A 15,402-nucleotide genomic window follows, 5' to 3' on the forward strand; every position below is an offset into this window, starting at 1 on the left:
CTTCAAAACGTAGACTAACTCATTTTAAGTAAATATATAAAAGTATATTTTACGTCCCCAATATTAGGCCTGTGTAGTGGTCACCCCCCACCCCACCCCACCCCTATCATGTAGGGCTATTTGACACGTGACAATTGCGTAAGGGAGCGAGGGTTATATCACATGGATGTCTAGTGGGGTTATACCCCCTTCAATTTTATATATAGGAACAATGTAAAATATAATACGGCTTAACGTACATCACGTGATTAATGTTTTCATCATATGTGATTAATGTTTTCCAACATGCGTGATTTAAGTTTTTTAGTTTATAACGTAAAACGTAAAACGAAAAAACGTAAAACGTAAAAAGTTTTACGTAAAACGTAAAAAGTTTTAACGTAAATCGTAAAACGTAAAAAACGACGCGTAAAAAACGACGCGTTAAAAACAGCGTGCAAAAACCGGCGCGTAAAAAAGCCGGGCGTGAAAAAAATACGTGTTAAAAATGGCACTTGAAAAAGCTGAGCGTAAAAACAGCGTGCAAAAACCGGGGCGCAAAATAAATTTGTTTTGTTAAAACATTTGAATTTAAAAATGATTTTTAATAACAAAAATTCTGTTTAAAAAATAAAAAGTAATGTAATAAAACAAAAAAGTAATAAAAGATAATAAAGACTAAAAGACAAAAAAAGTAATTTTACTATATTACCCTTTTGGATTAAAATATTAAAGATATAATAAGACAAAAACTATTTAATATTAATATTAACTACTTTTAATCTCATCCATTGATCTTGAATATCTAATGGTTAGAAACTTGTTCTCGCGGTTCTTAAAATTGGAGGTGGTTTTCATTTTAGCGACCCCCTATATATATATATATATATATATATATATATATATATATATATATATATATATATATATATATATATATATATATATATATATGGTAGGGCTAGATAGAAAACCCTATATATATATATAAAAACCCTAGAAAACCCTATATATATACATATTTTTTTAAAAAAAAAATCCCTTCGGCGCTTTTTTGTGTTTTTTTGGCCCAAAACACTTTAAAACATATATATTACATGTGTTATTTTTTTTCAAAAAAAATGTCGGGAGGTTGGGTAAAAATGGGGGGAGATTTGAGTTTCCAGAGTTTTCTAAAAATTTAAGGGTTTTTTTGTCTAGCATTACCCTATATATATATGGTTATAATAAAATGAGAACCACCTTGAGTTGTGAGAACCATGAGAATTAGGATTTCCAAAAGGTTTTTTCAAAAAAAAAAATTCTCAAAAATTTAAAAAAAAAATTACTAGTTTCTGCAAAAAAGAAAAATTTAAATGTCGAAGCATAAATTTACATGAGGTGTAAAAAATCGCCGTAACAAAATTTACATTAGCGGGTATGCAAAACTTACACTAGACAAAACTACCAACTCGACAATTTTTTTCTTTTTTTTGCTTTTTTTGCTTTTTTTGCAGATGTGTTTATATTATTTTCATCTACGTTTGTGCAAAAAAATTATGGCCAAACTCGCGCGGGAAGTAGGATTCCTCATGGTACTCATAACTCGTGATGGTTCTTAATTGAACCGAAGCCTATATATATATATATATATATATATATATATATGTATGTGTGTGTGTGTGAGAGAGAGAGAGAGAGAGAAGGACTAGCCTTCACGCCGTTATAATTTTCCCGAACAGGACCTAAAACCGGGATATGACGCCCCACGGGGCGGTGTTTGCCGGCGCTATGGCGGGGGTGGCGCCATACCACCTGCGACTACGGAAGGTCTTAAAAAGCAGGTTAGAACAATACGAGAATATTGCATAATAAAATATGTATAAATGTGTGAGAAACTTAGAAAAGTTTAGCTTTTTAACTGTTTGAACTTCCTTACTTGAGCGTTTTCTGGCATCATAACCACTCAAAACGCGCGCGCCCGGGAACACCGCCCCTGGGGCGCTATGGCTTGAGATTTTGAAAGCCCACTATGGTTATACGGCGCTACACATTTGTTTTCCCTCACACACACATTTATATACATAGTATAACCTCACATCTATATAACTCCCTACTACACACTCAAGTTATATAACTCCACTTTTTTATGCGTTTCGCCACTTGTAACATTACCTCCCACTATGGGCCTCTACCACTACACATGGCCTTCCTTAAGACCATGTGTAGTGGTCAAGTCCCATGGGAGTTATGTGACAAGTGATAAAATGTGTAAGAAAGAGAGGTTATATAACTTGAGTGTGTAGTGAGGGGTTATGTAGATATGGGGTTATACCCCTTTAATTACGTGTATATATATGTGTGTATGAGAGAGACCATTCTACAGCGATAGCGCTGTTATGCTCATTGCTGCCCTCGGCCCACCCATATTCAACATTGTAGGATGTTATCTACAGTATAACGTTTGCACTTGATTTGAAACTTAATTACTAAACTATCATTTTCCTACTTTTCAATTGAAGAAGTGATGTAGTGTGTTTTTACTGGCTTTCACTTTTAAAGAGGGAATGATGGGTTCCATGGGTATCATTATGACTTAATAATAGCTATGACATGTTTTGGAAAATTACTATATATTATTAATTGAGCACATTTAGTTAAATGTTAAATATCAAATAGTTTTGTATTTTTTCTTTTACGATTTTGGCTATGTGGTTATATAACTTTTATCCTATTAGCCCATAAAAGAATTTTTTAAAATCTATGCCCTCATGGTCTCTATAACTAGTTTTTTTGGCCTCTGAGTCTAACTCAACCCATTACCAAGGTTAATTAATTGTGTCACATGCAACTCACATGATGAGTATATTAGTAAATTCACACGGGATAAATAAATGTAATTTTATATATTAAATAATAAAAAATTATATATCTTTATGAACCCCGTATATTGTACGGGTTAAATAAATGTAATTTTATATATCAAATAATAAAAAATAGTTATATCTTTAAAAACCATGTGTATTACACAGATTAAATAAATTAAATAAATGTAATTTTGTATACTAAATACTAAAAACATCGTATCTTTAAAAAACCCGTGTATAATCGGGTTGAATAAATATACCAAATAATAAAAATATTACATCCTTAAAAACCCCGTATGTTACACGTGTTGAATATATCTAAAAAGGAGTTATATCTTTAAAAACCATGTGTATTATACATATTAAATAAATGTAATTTTGTATATTAAATACTAAAAACGTCGTATCTTTAAAAAACCAGTGTATAGTCGGGTTGAAAAATCTATCAAATAATAAAAAAATTGTATCCTTAAAAACCATGTGTATTACACGTGTTAAATAAATCTAATTTTACATAGCAAATGACAAAAAGTTATATCTTTAAAAACTTCGTGTATTACACGTGTTATATAAATGTAACTTTGTATAGTAAATAATAAAAAAGTTATATTTTTTAAAAACCCCGTGTTTTACACGAGTTGAATAAATATAATTTTGTATACCAATTAATTTATATGTTTAATAAATTAGGATAACATTTAATATTAATTTATTATTTATATATCTAATATAAGATAAGTAGAAAAGAGAGGTACTTGTTTTAAAAATATATTAAATTAACAATTTAGATTTGAGGATAATATTTTATTAAAGTATGATAAGATTTAATATTAATTTATTGTTTATTTATTTAGTTAATATAAGATAACTATAGATTTGAGGATACCTTCTATGAATCACACGTGTACAAAACTTGGTTTCTTTTATTATAGTAGATAGATTCACCTCCAGTTTACTGACTTTATAAACAAAACACAGGCCTTTTATTTATCACTTCATCTTCTTCACCATTCCCTCTCAAACCCTAATTTCACACATGTTTATAAAAATCACCCAAACAATCGACTTTTGTCAATGATGATCAAACAAAACCGGATCAAAATAAGCATTCAAAAAGAAACCACATGAGAATGTGCATTTATAAGTTTGATTTGATCAGGTAATTCATATGTACATTGCAGAACTAAAACTGAAAGTAACTAACTTCAAACCTAACTGACCAATGAACCCTAAATTAACTACTGTACATCATCAATCATTCAAATCGAGCATCAAATTCACACAATCCAAACCATCCAGATTGAAAATTACCATACGAGATTGTGCTTCATTCCTAATCCATGCTTTCCATGAACACATCCAGGTTTTTTGTACTGATCCACCAATCGTTTCGACTTTTTCTTCTTCGGATACGCTCTTTTCCCTAATTTCCTCATCCTCGGCCTTTCGAACTTATTATTCAACCATTTCGACACCAATTCATCATCCAAATCCTCCTCATCATCATCTTCTTCGTACGGATCATCCTCAACGTCGACCAAACCACCGTCTTTCTCAACCGCATCATCATCAACCGTTCGATGACTGTCATCGATTTCACAAGCGTTTTTCACTTCCCGTTCGAATAAATAATCTCAGATTCAACTTCAAATTTCAAAACACACACTGAAAACTATAAAATCACAAATAACAAAATCATGAAAACCTAAATTCCTATAATCTCAAATTTAACTCCAAATTTCAAAACACACTGAAAGTATCATATTACAACAAAATCACAAAAACCTAATTACCTGATTGCGACGATTGTTTTCGATTTCTTTTTGACAGCTTCAAACCCACATCTATAGATCACTATGTGTGAAATTTGGGTTTGAGAGGGAATGGTGAAGAAGATGAAGTGATAAAGAAACGACTAGGGTTTTGTTTATAAAGTCAATTAAGTGGGAGGTGAATTTATAAAGTCATCATGTGAGTTGCATGTGATAATTAATTAATCAGGGTAATGGGTTAAGTTAGACTCAGGAGCCAAAATAGTTAGTTATAGAGACCATGGAGGCACAAATGTTAAAAAATTCTATTTTGGGCTAATAGGGTAAAAGTGATATAACCACATGGGCCAAAATCGTAATTTACTCTTTTTTAAAAGATCATATTAGCTCATTAAATAAGTGGTATTTATCACTTTTAAAACTATATCTATGATCCACTAATATAATCAACCGTGTCGGTATAAATTCGAGTTTGTATGATTTACGTTGGTTCGTGTGTGTATTTCATTGTGCTTTATGTCAGCGGCATAAATTCGCATTTTTTGCTTTACGATTTTTAACCGTTTTGATTGATATTTGCTTGCTACTTAGCGCGGGACGAGGGTTAAGCAAATGAATTCCCGCCGCGTAACGCGGGGTGTTTTGCTAGTTATTAGATATTTTCCGCATGAAATTTAGAGAATTAAAGTTAATTTAAGCACTTATGTAATTATTGATTAGACCACTCGTAGTGGCGGGTTTTGGGCTTTTCCCCCAAAACGCCTTCCAACCGCCCCCTGGGCGTTATTTTCAAAAAAATTGTGTTTGGCGTTCTTTTTTCCACAGCGTGTTCAATTTGATTTGGCCAATGACAGGTTAGATGTTTTTTGTTTGCCCAATAAATTTTTTTGGATGATTTTTTTATTTAATTGTTTAACACCATTTTTAACATAATGCTCTACAATGCCCACATCCCCCACTTCATCAATTTAAAAAAAAAAAAAACGCCCCATAATGTTCCATTGTTGACTGGACTACCACAGGACGCAAAACGCCCAAGGATGAGAGCATTATTTGTGTCTTCCAGTCTTATGAATGAATTTAGGGTGTAAGGGGCACTCCCCTAAGAGGGGAGTCCCCTCTCTTACGCATAACCAATCCTCGTGTGCCACGTCAACTCCCCTCTTAAACTCCCCTTACACCCTAAATTGATGGCGGCACTCCCCTCTTAGGTGACTTGGTTTTTTATTAAAAAAAAAAAATCATTGGTCCATCTCCTCCCTCTCTCCTCCCTCTCTCCTTCCTTTCTTCGGTGACTTCCCACCGATTTCATTTCCCCAAATAGCTCACCTAAGTGATGGCGGCGGTGTTCCCCTAAGGTGACTTGGGTCACCGAATGGGGTCACCGAAGGTGCCCCGCTCACCCTTAGGGTGTAAGGGGCACTCCCCTAAGAGGGGAGTCCCCTCTCTTACACATAACCAATCCTCGTGTGACACGTCAACTCCCCTCTTAAACTTCCCTAACACCCTAAATTGATGGCGGCACTCCCCTCTTAGGTGACTTGGTTTTTTATTAAAAAAAAAAAGAAAACTTTTCATTGGTCCACTCCTCCCTCTCTCCTCCCTCTCTTCGGTGACATCCCACCGATTTCACTTCCCCAAACCACTCACCTAAGTGATGGCGACGGTGTTCCCCTTAGGTGAATAGGGTCACCGAATGGGGTCACCGAAGGTGCCCCTTACACCCTTATACGACTTAACAGTTAACGTGTATGGGAAATTGTAAATATCATAACAAATCACTCAAATTCCAAGTCCAAATTATTATTATTATTATTATTATTATTATTATTATTATTATTATTATTATTATTATTATTATTATTATTATTATTATTATGATAATTTGTTTTATCACTATTTTCATCTTTACCACTCAGTACGAGACGAATGCAATCACAAATGGTATTTACATGGTTGAGAATTGATAAGTATTTTAATAACAAGTTTGATCAAGCACTCAAGTTGATTATGGTTGAGAATTGATAAGTATTTTAATAAACAAGTTTGATCAAGCACTCAAGTTGATTAAAAAAATTAATTTTCTTAAATACCAGTTGCTATATTGGTAATATATTTATTCAAAATGATAAATCGAACATAATCCAACACAAGGTATATTTTGAGTTGATAACTAAAGAAACAATATTATTTCAAATCTTGATGATATTAGATATTGTGAAATGTGATATTGTTTAATTATGGGTTCTTATTTGGGTTCAGTTCCTCTAAACCTTTTTCAATCACATCAAAATGATATTTCTCTTGCAATTTCTTACACACATACAATTCCTCTATTTATAATTCCTACCCTAATACCAATTATTTTTAAAGTAAATGATCATGAATAGATAACTAACACACCAATACTAGTTTTGGCATGTATAATTTACCTAAGGTGAGGAATAATCATTATCAAACTCAAATGTACAATCTCGAGTACTGCTAGATGTATCCCTTAACATGTAACTGATCCAGATTACATCAATCATCTCTCATATAGGGTCCATGAAGTCTTGTTTTATGTTGAAGAGTTCAATCAAGGATTAGATAAATCAAGCAAGGAATCGAACAATACCAGGTGATCAAAGTGCATATTGTGAAAAACAATGCACCGAATACACTACTTACATGAACGGAACACCCACTTTTACAAAGGTTTCAATTACTCACCTACTTGTGCAAAAGTGGCATTCAAAAACTATCCACTTCTAAAAAAGGTTCGCTCTTTATATGCTTTTAAGGTGGCGTCACTTGATCGCCAAAGCCACCTCTAGAGTCTTTAATGCAGGGGCGGATCCAGCCCACATTTTGAAAAAAGTTAAAATCCTGCATCCGCCACTACTTTAATGTCACCACTTCAAAGGTCTAGGAGAAGTGCCAAGTATATCAATATATGCTGCCATAATAGTTTGCAACACCGCATGGACAGGCCTCACAAACATAGACTTAGCTATGAAGTTTCTAAATATATTTCCTCGATCCTAATGCTCATGCGATATAAGCTCACACACGTGAAGAATGTTGGATTTGTGATATGAAGTTTTGTAGAGTATCTTCTCTTTCGTCGTTATCCTAATGCTCGTGATGATTTCTAACTCCCACGATGATCCAATATGTGAGAAGAGAGGGCACAACTAGTAGGGGAGGAGGGTGCATTTAGTAGCTCCCAAATTTTTCACGCCTCGCCATCTAAACAGTGTCGATAAAAAAAGATGTGTATACAAGATATTGTATTGATAAGTATGTATTTTGTATAAATAAAAGTCTTCTATTGGTTTTGTTATCCCATTTTTAAATAAGGAAAGAAAATATATAAAAGAGTAGCATCATATGTTTTGTCATGTCTTGTTAAATGAATGGTAAGTGTAGCCTGTTTGTGGGGACAAGGTGAAGCGATTTTAGTTGATTCAAACGTGGCAAACACGAGTTGAAATATGTACAACTCCATGCGCCCGATTTGTATTATTATTACGTGGGTCATAGCTTTATTAATATAATTATGCATGCCACAGGCTCCTTTTGTCAATTTCCCAATTTGTTTTGTGATGCATCGCATATATGCTATCATATCTATTTGTTTAGTTTTTTTAATATCAGAATGTTATAATTAGTTATATTGAAAAGACAAAAAGACTGATGATTGTTTGATAAATTATGATGATATATACTTATTACGGAAAATCATCTATCAAATGAAGATGTGATTCATTGTATATATGGGTCTTTTGTTTTGTTTTTCACTACTTATATTTTCTTATTATTGTATATAAGATACCAAAATTTAACATACTTTTACAGTTTTACATTATTATTAGAGCACTCATAATGGAAGGTTTTTTTTTCTTTCACAAACGGTGATGTGGTTACCGAAGGACGAGGAGTTCACAAATAACTCATTGTGTGACTCGTTTGTGGCAGGTTTTTGATGGCAAAGTCCGTGTGGACCGATGGGTTCGTGAGGGTGATTTGGGTGAATATACTTTTCTTATTTGATTTTCAATTTATTTTGTTAAAAATATACTTTTAAACTTATTAAACTTTTATTAAAAAATGACAAAAATATCTTATAACTTATAAGCTTCCGCATCTCCTTTATTTCTCTCCCAACTTTAAATCACACTCATTCATTTCTTTCCCAAAAAAACTATTGTAAATACAACTCTCCACTTTTATTTTTCTTCACATCTTCAACTCTTCCTTGTATTTATTAATTTTTATATTTCTAAAGAACCATGAGTTCACACGAATTCAATCCCAAAGCCGCATACATTTCCCTCAGCTCAGGTGAGGTGATGATGAGCGAATATCAGTTTCGGATATAGCCAAGATGCAGCTTCAAGCATTTCATGATTTTGATGAAATGTATTTATAAATTACAAATCCAAGCCAAAGAAGCAAAGACGGCTCTAGTTCTAACAGTCCAACAAGAAAAAGCAAATATACAAACATGGGCCGTGAAGATGGAAACACACCACACGATTATTTCTTTTACAACTTTTTTTTACGTTTTGACGTAACAAAACGCAACCAGTTTAAGTTATAATGCAACTACTTTCTAATAACTTAGGGGCTGTTTGGTAGCCTCTTAATGCCCATTCAGATGCTACTTCTTAATGGTTTTGAATGAATAAGAGGTAACCTCAAGTCTGAATGGTTAAGAGGTAACCTCTGAATGGTAAATCATCACATGTCACATTCTTCTACCTTCTCTTTGATAAAATTCTTAATGGTTCCATTAAGAGGTAGCCTCTTAATGACCATTCAGAGGCTACCAAACAGCCCCTTAGACAAATAAACAAGTAACCCACAATATTAGCCCAACTCGACCTGTGTAGATAAACGCTTTCACTGATTCGCGTAAAAACTGAATCGAACCTTTTATGCTAATCCCTAACCCACAAATTTTGTATTAGATTCATAGCATGTAGAAAATTCACACCCGTAACAAAGTTACTTGCAATCTAAACAAATACAACTATACTAGTATGTTATCTTAAACGGTAATTGTGTAATTCTAGAAGGCAAAAATAAAGGAAAACCATTTTTTTTATATTTGAAAAAATTACATATTTTATAGGTTATTTAGAACAGCATCACGCACAATTGTACATAAAGCCACATATCTAGCGACTGGGCTCTAAAGATCAATCAAGACATGAACAAGTGGACGAAACCCAATTCTCCCAATTGTACATAAGCCCAATGTTTTAACGAAGTGAACAGATGGGTCTTTATGTCTTCGATAGTTTTGAATAAAGGAATCTTGAGCCGTTTCATACAAGGAAGTTTTGATCCGCCCATATAAACCATAGTGTTGAGTAGATGATGACAAACCGTAGTTTTCTGGATTTTAATGAAGCCGGAATTGATGCTGAATGAGCAAAGATGTCACAACTGAGGCTGCCGAATAGAGATCCGACATACTTCTTTAGCGGCTGGGCAATGAAGGAATGTATGATTGATAGATTTATCTCTGGGATGGCATATTTGGCACTACATAGATAGAATGTTTACCACTCTTATCGCAAGGTTACATAGTTTGGGCATTCCATCCAAAAGGACTCTCCATGACAAGAATAGGTTTATAACATCATAAACAGAATTTGAAAATCTGATAACCTTGAACAAAAAGTAAATTCAAAGAGGGTGGGGCGAGAGGAAACTTGTGCATAATAAAACAAGTATCAATGTCCATATATACATATATATATTTTCTAACTGGAAGGTGAAATATAATGATCTTTATGATCTCCTACTCTATGCATATACACGACGTCACACAGTCGCATCTCACATATCGTCAACAATGTAATCTTCCGCAGAAGCCCATGAATAACAACCATTTTACACTTCTCCAGGTATCATGGTCAAGGGGCAAAGTAGGAATTTCATGTATAGTTAGCAATTTTCCAGTAAGCAAGTCAAAGAGAGGGAAATCAGCTTTACAGTTCTGTTATTGCAGTTGGAGGTGGTTGTTGCAGTTGTAACAAGTGTGTCCTCAAGCTGCAGTCCTGCACCTGCTTTCATTCAAAATCCATGTAAGTCAGCGTATTATAGTCGTACCTACACAGTCGTATTCCAGCGACTACTATTCAAATAACAAAACCCAACTATGATTACCTCCATGTTTGCCAGTATTGAAAACAGATCCTTGCACCGATCAATAGTAGATCGTTCATTTGTTGTTGTGGTTGCAAGTTCAGATGCCAATGTAGTCACATGCTCCACCTGTTCAACTCGATTAGATATAATTTTACAATTTTTTGTAATTTTATTTCTGTTAGCAAAGTAGTCATTAACATATATCATTTAACTCATAATATTAAAGTGGCAAACTTCAAAACTGATGTACAATATAATGGAGAGTTAAGTTAAAACAATGAGAAAAAAATAACATATCTGTATTTATTTACAACGCTATCAAAATTACATAAAAATCTTATTTTTTATTTTTACTAACACACATGTCCCCTACACCATAAGATACAACTAGATTGACTCAGCACACAAAATTAAAGGCTACAGAAAATGGCCAAGCATTAAATGGAGCAGGTTGATTTTTTAGGCCTACGTATCATTACTCTTTAATTAATATAAATAAAAGTTTAACCGAGTGTTATCAAGTTATCAACAATAAGATATCCAAAGTTTCACGCAACAGAGAAATGGGGCTCAAAAGAGTTTCAACTAACCTTTGTCACTAAAGATCGTATTAAGGATGTCATTGTCTGCATCACATCAGCAGCCGAACGGATAGCGTCTTTTAAACTTTGAACATCAACCTGTAAAGGTAGCAAAGGTTTTTTTATGTAACATTGAGTTTTTATTATAAATTTGTATATGTACAAAACACAAAATACCTTTGCTCCTTCAACAAGTGGAACACGAAGAGTGCTGGACTCCAGAGACGCAATAGCACCAGACAAAGATACGATGTGATCCCTCTCAACTTGATCCCAAACTTTCAAATATGGTATCTGCGTTAAAAAAAAATAAATAAATAAATAAAAGAAAATAACATAAGAAGGGCTGTGATAATCAAAGGTTACCAATGCTAATGTAATGAACTGTAGAAACAAGCAAGAATCTTACCTGAGTTTGGAGAAGCGTATGCAACATCAAGTTCTGCCTCAGCTGTTGAATTTCCATTTGTTTGGATATGACAGATTGTCGCATTTTTGATGTAGTCACCCATGAATTATATAGACTTTTCTGTAACAGAATGTAAAATTGAACACACAATGTATAAACATTACTAAAACTGGGTATATATAAACACAATGTATAAAAAAATTTAAAAATGCTTGGATGTGCATTACTAAAACTGGGTATATATAAACATTATAAAAACGCTTGGGTACACATGGAGACACTATACATAAAGCCATAAAGGAATACAGGATAAATTTAAAGTGGACTACAACTAGCAATTGCAAATGAAGCTGCTTAAACTGTCAGTAGGGACAATACAATATAACTGATATCAGAATATTTCTACTGAATTAGCTTGAAAGTTGAAACATACATGAATATACATAAATGCATATAGTTAACATTTAATTAAAAAAAAAAAAAAACCCCCCTCATTCACATCAGCCTCATTACTGCTGCTACCTACTGGCACAATTGTCAAAAACCATATAACATGGATAATAGATCATTTTTAGGCAGTCGGCCTAATGAAATACATATAAGAAATCAAATTTTACTTCCATCATTTTATAATAACTTATAGTTCATGTAAACACAACTCACACTGCAGAGTGTGAGGGTCAGCCATTGGCTACAAAGCTAAAAAACCAGCTTATTAGAAACAAGAGGTCCACTCTAATCTACAATTGACAGCACACATAAAATATGACTTAAAAAAGCATAACCTTTACTATAATCTAATTCAGAACTGCGAAACTGATGTTAAGCAAAGCTAAACGTTCCCTGCATTTGAACTTTCCCCTAGTTCTAAAAGTAGCTAAGTACTAGAATCCATTATGCCAACTATCTCAGCATGCACCTGTGTTAGTATAAAGTACATAAAAGCAATACCCTAGTTCATCAGTAGATTAACAATTCAGTGACTTTAGTGTCGATACACTCAGCTCAACTTTATTAAAACTTTACAAATTTGGACTCTAAATGACCTGGCAATGCTAACCAATATAAATGTAATTTACAAACAAGCCAACAGCAAATGATTTGGAATAAGAAAATTTTAACAATAGCATAGTAATCAACTGATATGAAAGGTGTCTGCGGTGTACCTCACATAGATATCAAGCTAACTACAACAGAGAAAGCAAGCAAACAAACCAGTAGCTTCCGTTATGCATACAAAAACTAGAGATACAGTGTAGGCGTTACCTGAGCAGTTGCTCTCTGGACCATCATGGCAGCATCTGCTCTAGCATTTCCAAACCTCCATTGCAAATATTTGTTGTGTAGCAATCTCAACTCATGTGCATCAGTAATTGCGTTATCTCCTACCTTCCTTCTCCTAGTATCAGCAGCAAAGCTGAGGATCGAATGCGTATTGCCCAAATTACTATTAGACCCTGCTGCACTCCGTGGTCTCGTTGGACTGGACATACCCCTTGATGGAGACGGCGCGGACCCCAACACACTCTTGCACGGGGAGGCAGGTCGAACAGCTCCTCTAATCGGAGAGGGAGACAATCCTCGCGGTGTTCGTGCAGGGCCATCTTTCAGATACCTATTCGCCGAAAGTGGCCTATTGTTTCGCGACAGCGGAGGTGAAACAGGCTCCGGTTCTACCCTCCTGAGACGATTAACAGTCTCTTGCCTAAACCTAGCCGGCACCGTAATGCCACGAGGCGTCGCACCTCGAACAATACCCGGAGTACTGCCAGAGGAAACACTCTCCGCATCCGAATTCACACGATCCGCATTATCAAACTCACTAAAAAGCTTATCGATACTTTTACTAACCTCCAGAACCTCAGGTTTATTACCTTTCAATTTACTCTCACCGATCATAGATTTCTGTAACGCCCTAACAGCAGTAGCCGTTCCAGATCCACTCAAGTTCACATTCTCGTTTGTTAAATCCACACTCCTCGTCATAAAACCCCCCTGCCGTGATCTCGCCGTCGCCGGCCACCGTTTCTGATCAATCGAATTCGGATTCGCTAATTTCCTCACTGGCGTCACAGGCCTCCTCTCCGGTGTACAATTCCTAGATCCGTTATTATTAACAACAGGCGGCGGTTTCGATGACTTACTTGCCGGAATCGCAAACGACGGACCTTGAAACGAAACCGACAAACTCCTCGCCGGCATCGCCGTCAACATCTTCGCCGTAACAGACTGCGGAGTCGCCGGACGACGCCGTTCCGTTGACTGAGCTCGCTTGTTGCTCATCGTAGACGACGTTTTCGGAGTCATCAGATTCGTCGATGAAACTAACGGCGATGGAAACCGTCTCCGCGGCGTACACATAGAATTCGAAGACGACGTCGTTGTAGTTGAAGAAAACGAACCTGAAGACGATGTCGACGTCATTGTAGTTGCGTTGGAAGCGGAAGAAGCAGTAGAAGACAAGTATCGTGAAGTAACATCTCTAGATTTCGGCCTACGTGGCAGCGAAACATTGTTATCGGTCTCCGACGGTACCAGCGGCGAGCGTTTCGGTTTAGCCGGTGACGGAGCTCGTGACGGTACCTTAGGGTTACGGTTAGGTGTAACAGAAGAGACGTTAGCCACCATTGTATCGCATCCTATAAGCGAAATTGAGAATAATATTAAACCCTAGGTCAGATCAGATGAAATAGAGAGAGAAATTGAGATGCTGAATTTAGGCATAACCGAGTGAGGAAGCGGTGGGGGATGTGACCGTTACGTATCGCCGGTGAGAAGATTGCGCGGAGGAGAGGAGGAGTGGGTTTAGGGGAGATTTGCTTAGCATAACTGTCTTTGTGACTTTCTAAACACGTGTGTATGTAACGCGTGACTTCAGTGTGCTACAAATACATATAATTGTGTTTTTTTCTTAATCTAGACTTTAGGCTATGTATGTGAAAAGTGGAAAAAAAAAGTGTTAGTCTATGTATCAAATAGAAAATGAGATTTTCACATTTTACATCGATATAGTAATGTTGTGTCGTATCGTATGACGTTTCTAGCGTCCATCATTCTCTTTCGGCATAACTATTGTCTCATCTGTAGTTTCGTCCCACGCCCGCTAGCACACCAGAGCAGTGCCCATTCGCCCTCAACGGCTCCCTCATGTGGCGGTGTACCACACTCAACGCCCGCCTACATGGCATGTGAATGACGCTTATGAGACATACTTTTGTTTTTGATATTTTATGTTTAAAACTTTTTTGAAAATGGTATTTTATGTTCAAAACTTTATTTGAAAATGATATTTTTTTGGTTCAAAACTTGTATCTAAAATTATGTTTAATACTTAACTCATTTTGCAACATTCAAACAGACTATCAAGGCGTATACACTAAAACTACAAGTCAACGGCTCCCTCATGTGGCGGTGTACCACACTCAACGCCCGCCTACATGGCATGTGAATGACGCTTATGAGACATACTTTTGTTTTTGATATTTTATGTTTAAAACTTTTTTGAAAATGGTATTTTATGTTCAAAACTTTATTTGAAAATGATATTTTTTTGGTTCAAAACTTGTATCTAAAATTATGTTTAATACTTAACTCATTTTGCAACATTCAAACAGACTATCAAGGCGTATACACTAAAACTACAAGTCAACATGTGTATATATCAGTGAATG

General features: G+C 35.1%; 1 protein-coding gene across 1 annotated transcript; it reads right to left on the reverse strand.

The window, feature by feature from the left end:
- Positions 1–10,254: 10,254 nt before the first annotated feature.
- Positions 10,255–14,617, reverse strand: LOC110879337 (QWRF motif-containing protein 2). Its single transcript, XM_022127777.2, has 6 exons — positions 12,998–14,617; positions 11,732–11,851; positions 11,500–11,616; positions 11,332–11,421; positions 10,760–10,867; positions 10,255–10,656 (listed from the first exon to the last, which is right to left on the reverse strand). The coding sequence occupies exons 1-6, from the start codon at positions 14,357–14,359 to the stop codon at positions 10,582–10,584; spliced, it is 1,872 nt and encodes a 623-aa protein (XP_021983469.1). The 5' UTR covers positions 14,360–14,617; the 3' UTR covers positions 10,255–10,581.
- Between the last annotated feature and the right edge of the window lie 785 nt (positions 14,618–15,402).

This window comes from Helianthus annuus, chromosome 9 (genome assembly GCF_002127325.2).
Source record: "Helianthus annuus cultivar XRQ/B chromosome 9, HanXRQr2.0-SUNRISE, whole genome shotgun sequence".
NCBI lineage: Eukaryota > Viridiplantae > Streptophyta > Magnoliopsida > Asterales > Asteraceae > Helianthus > Helianthus annuus.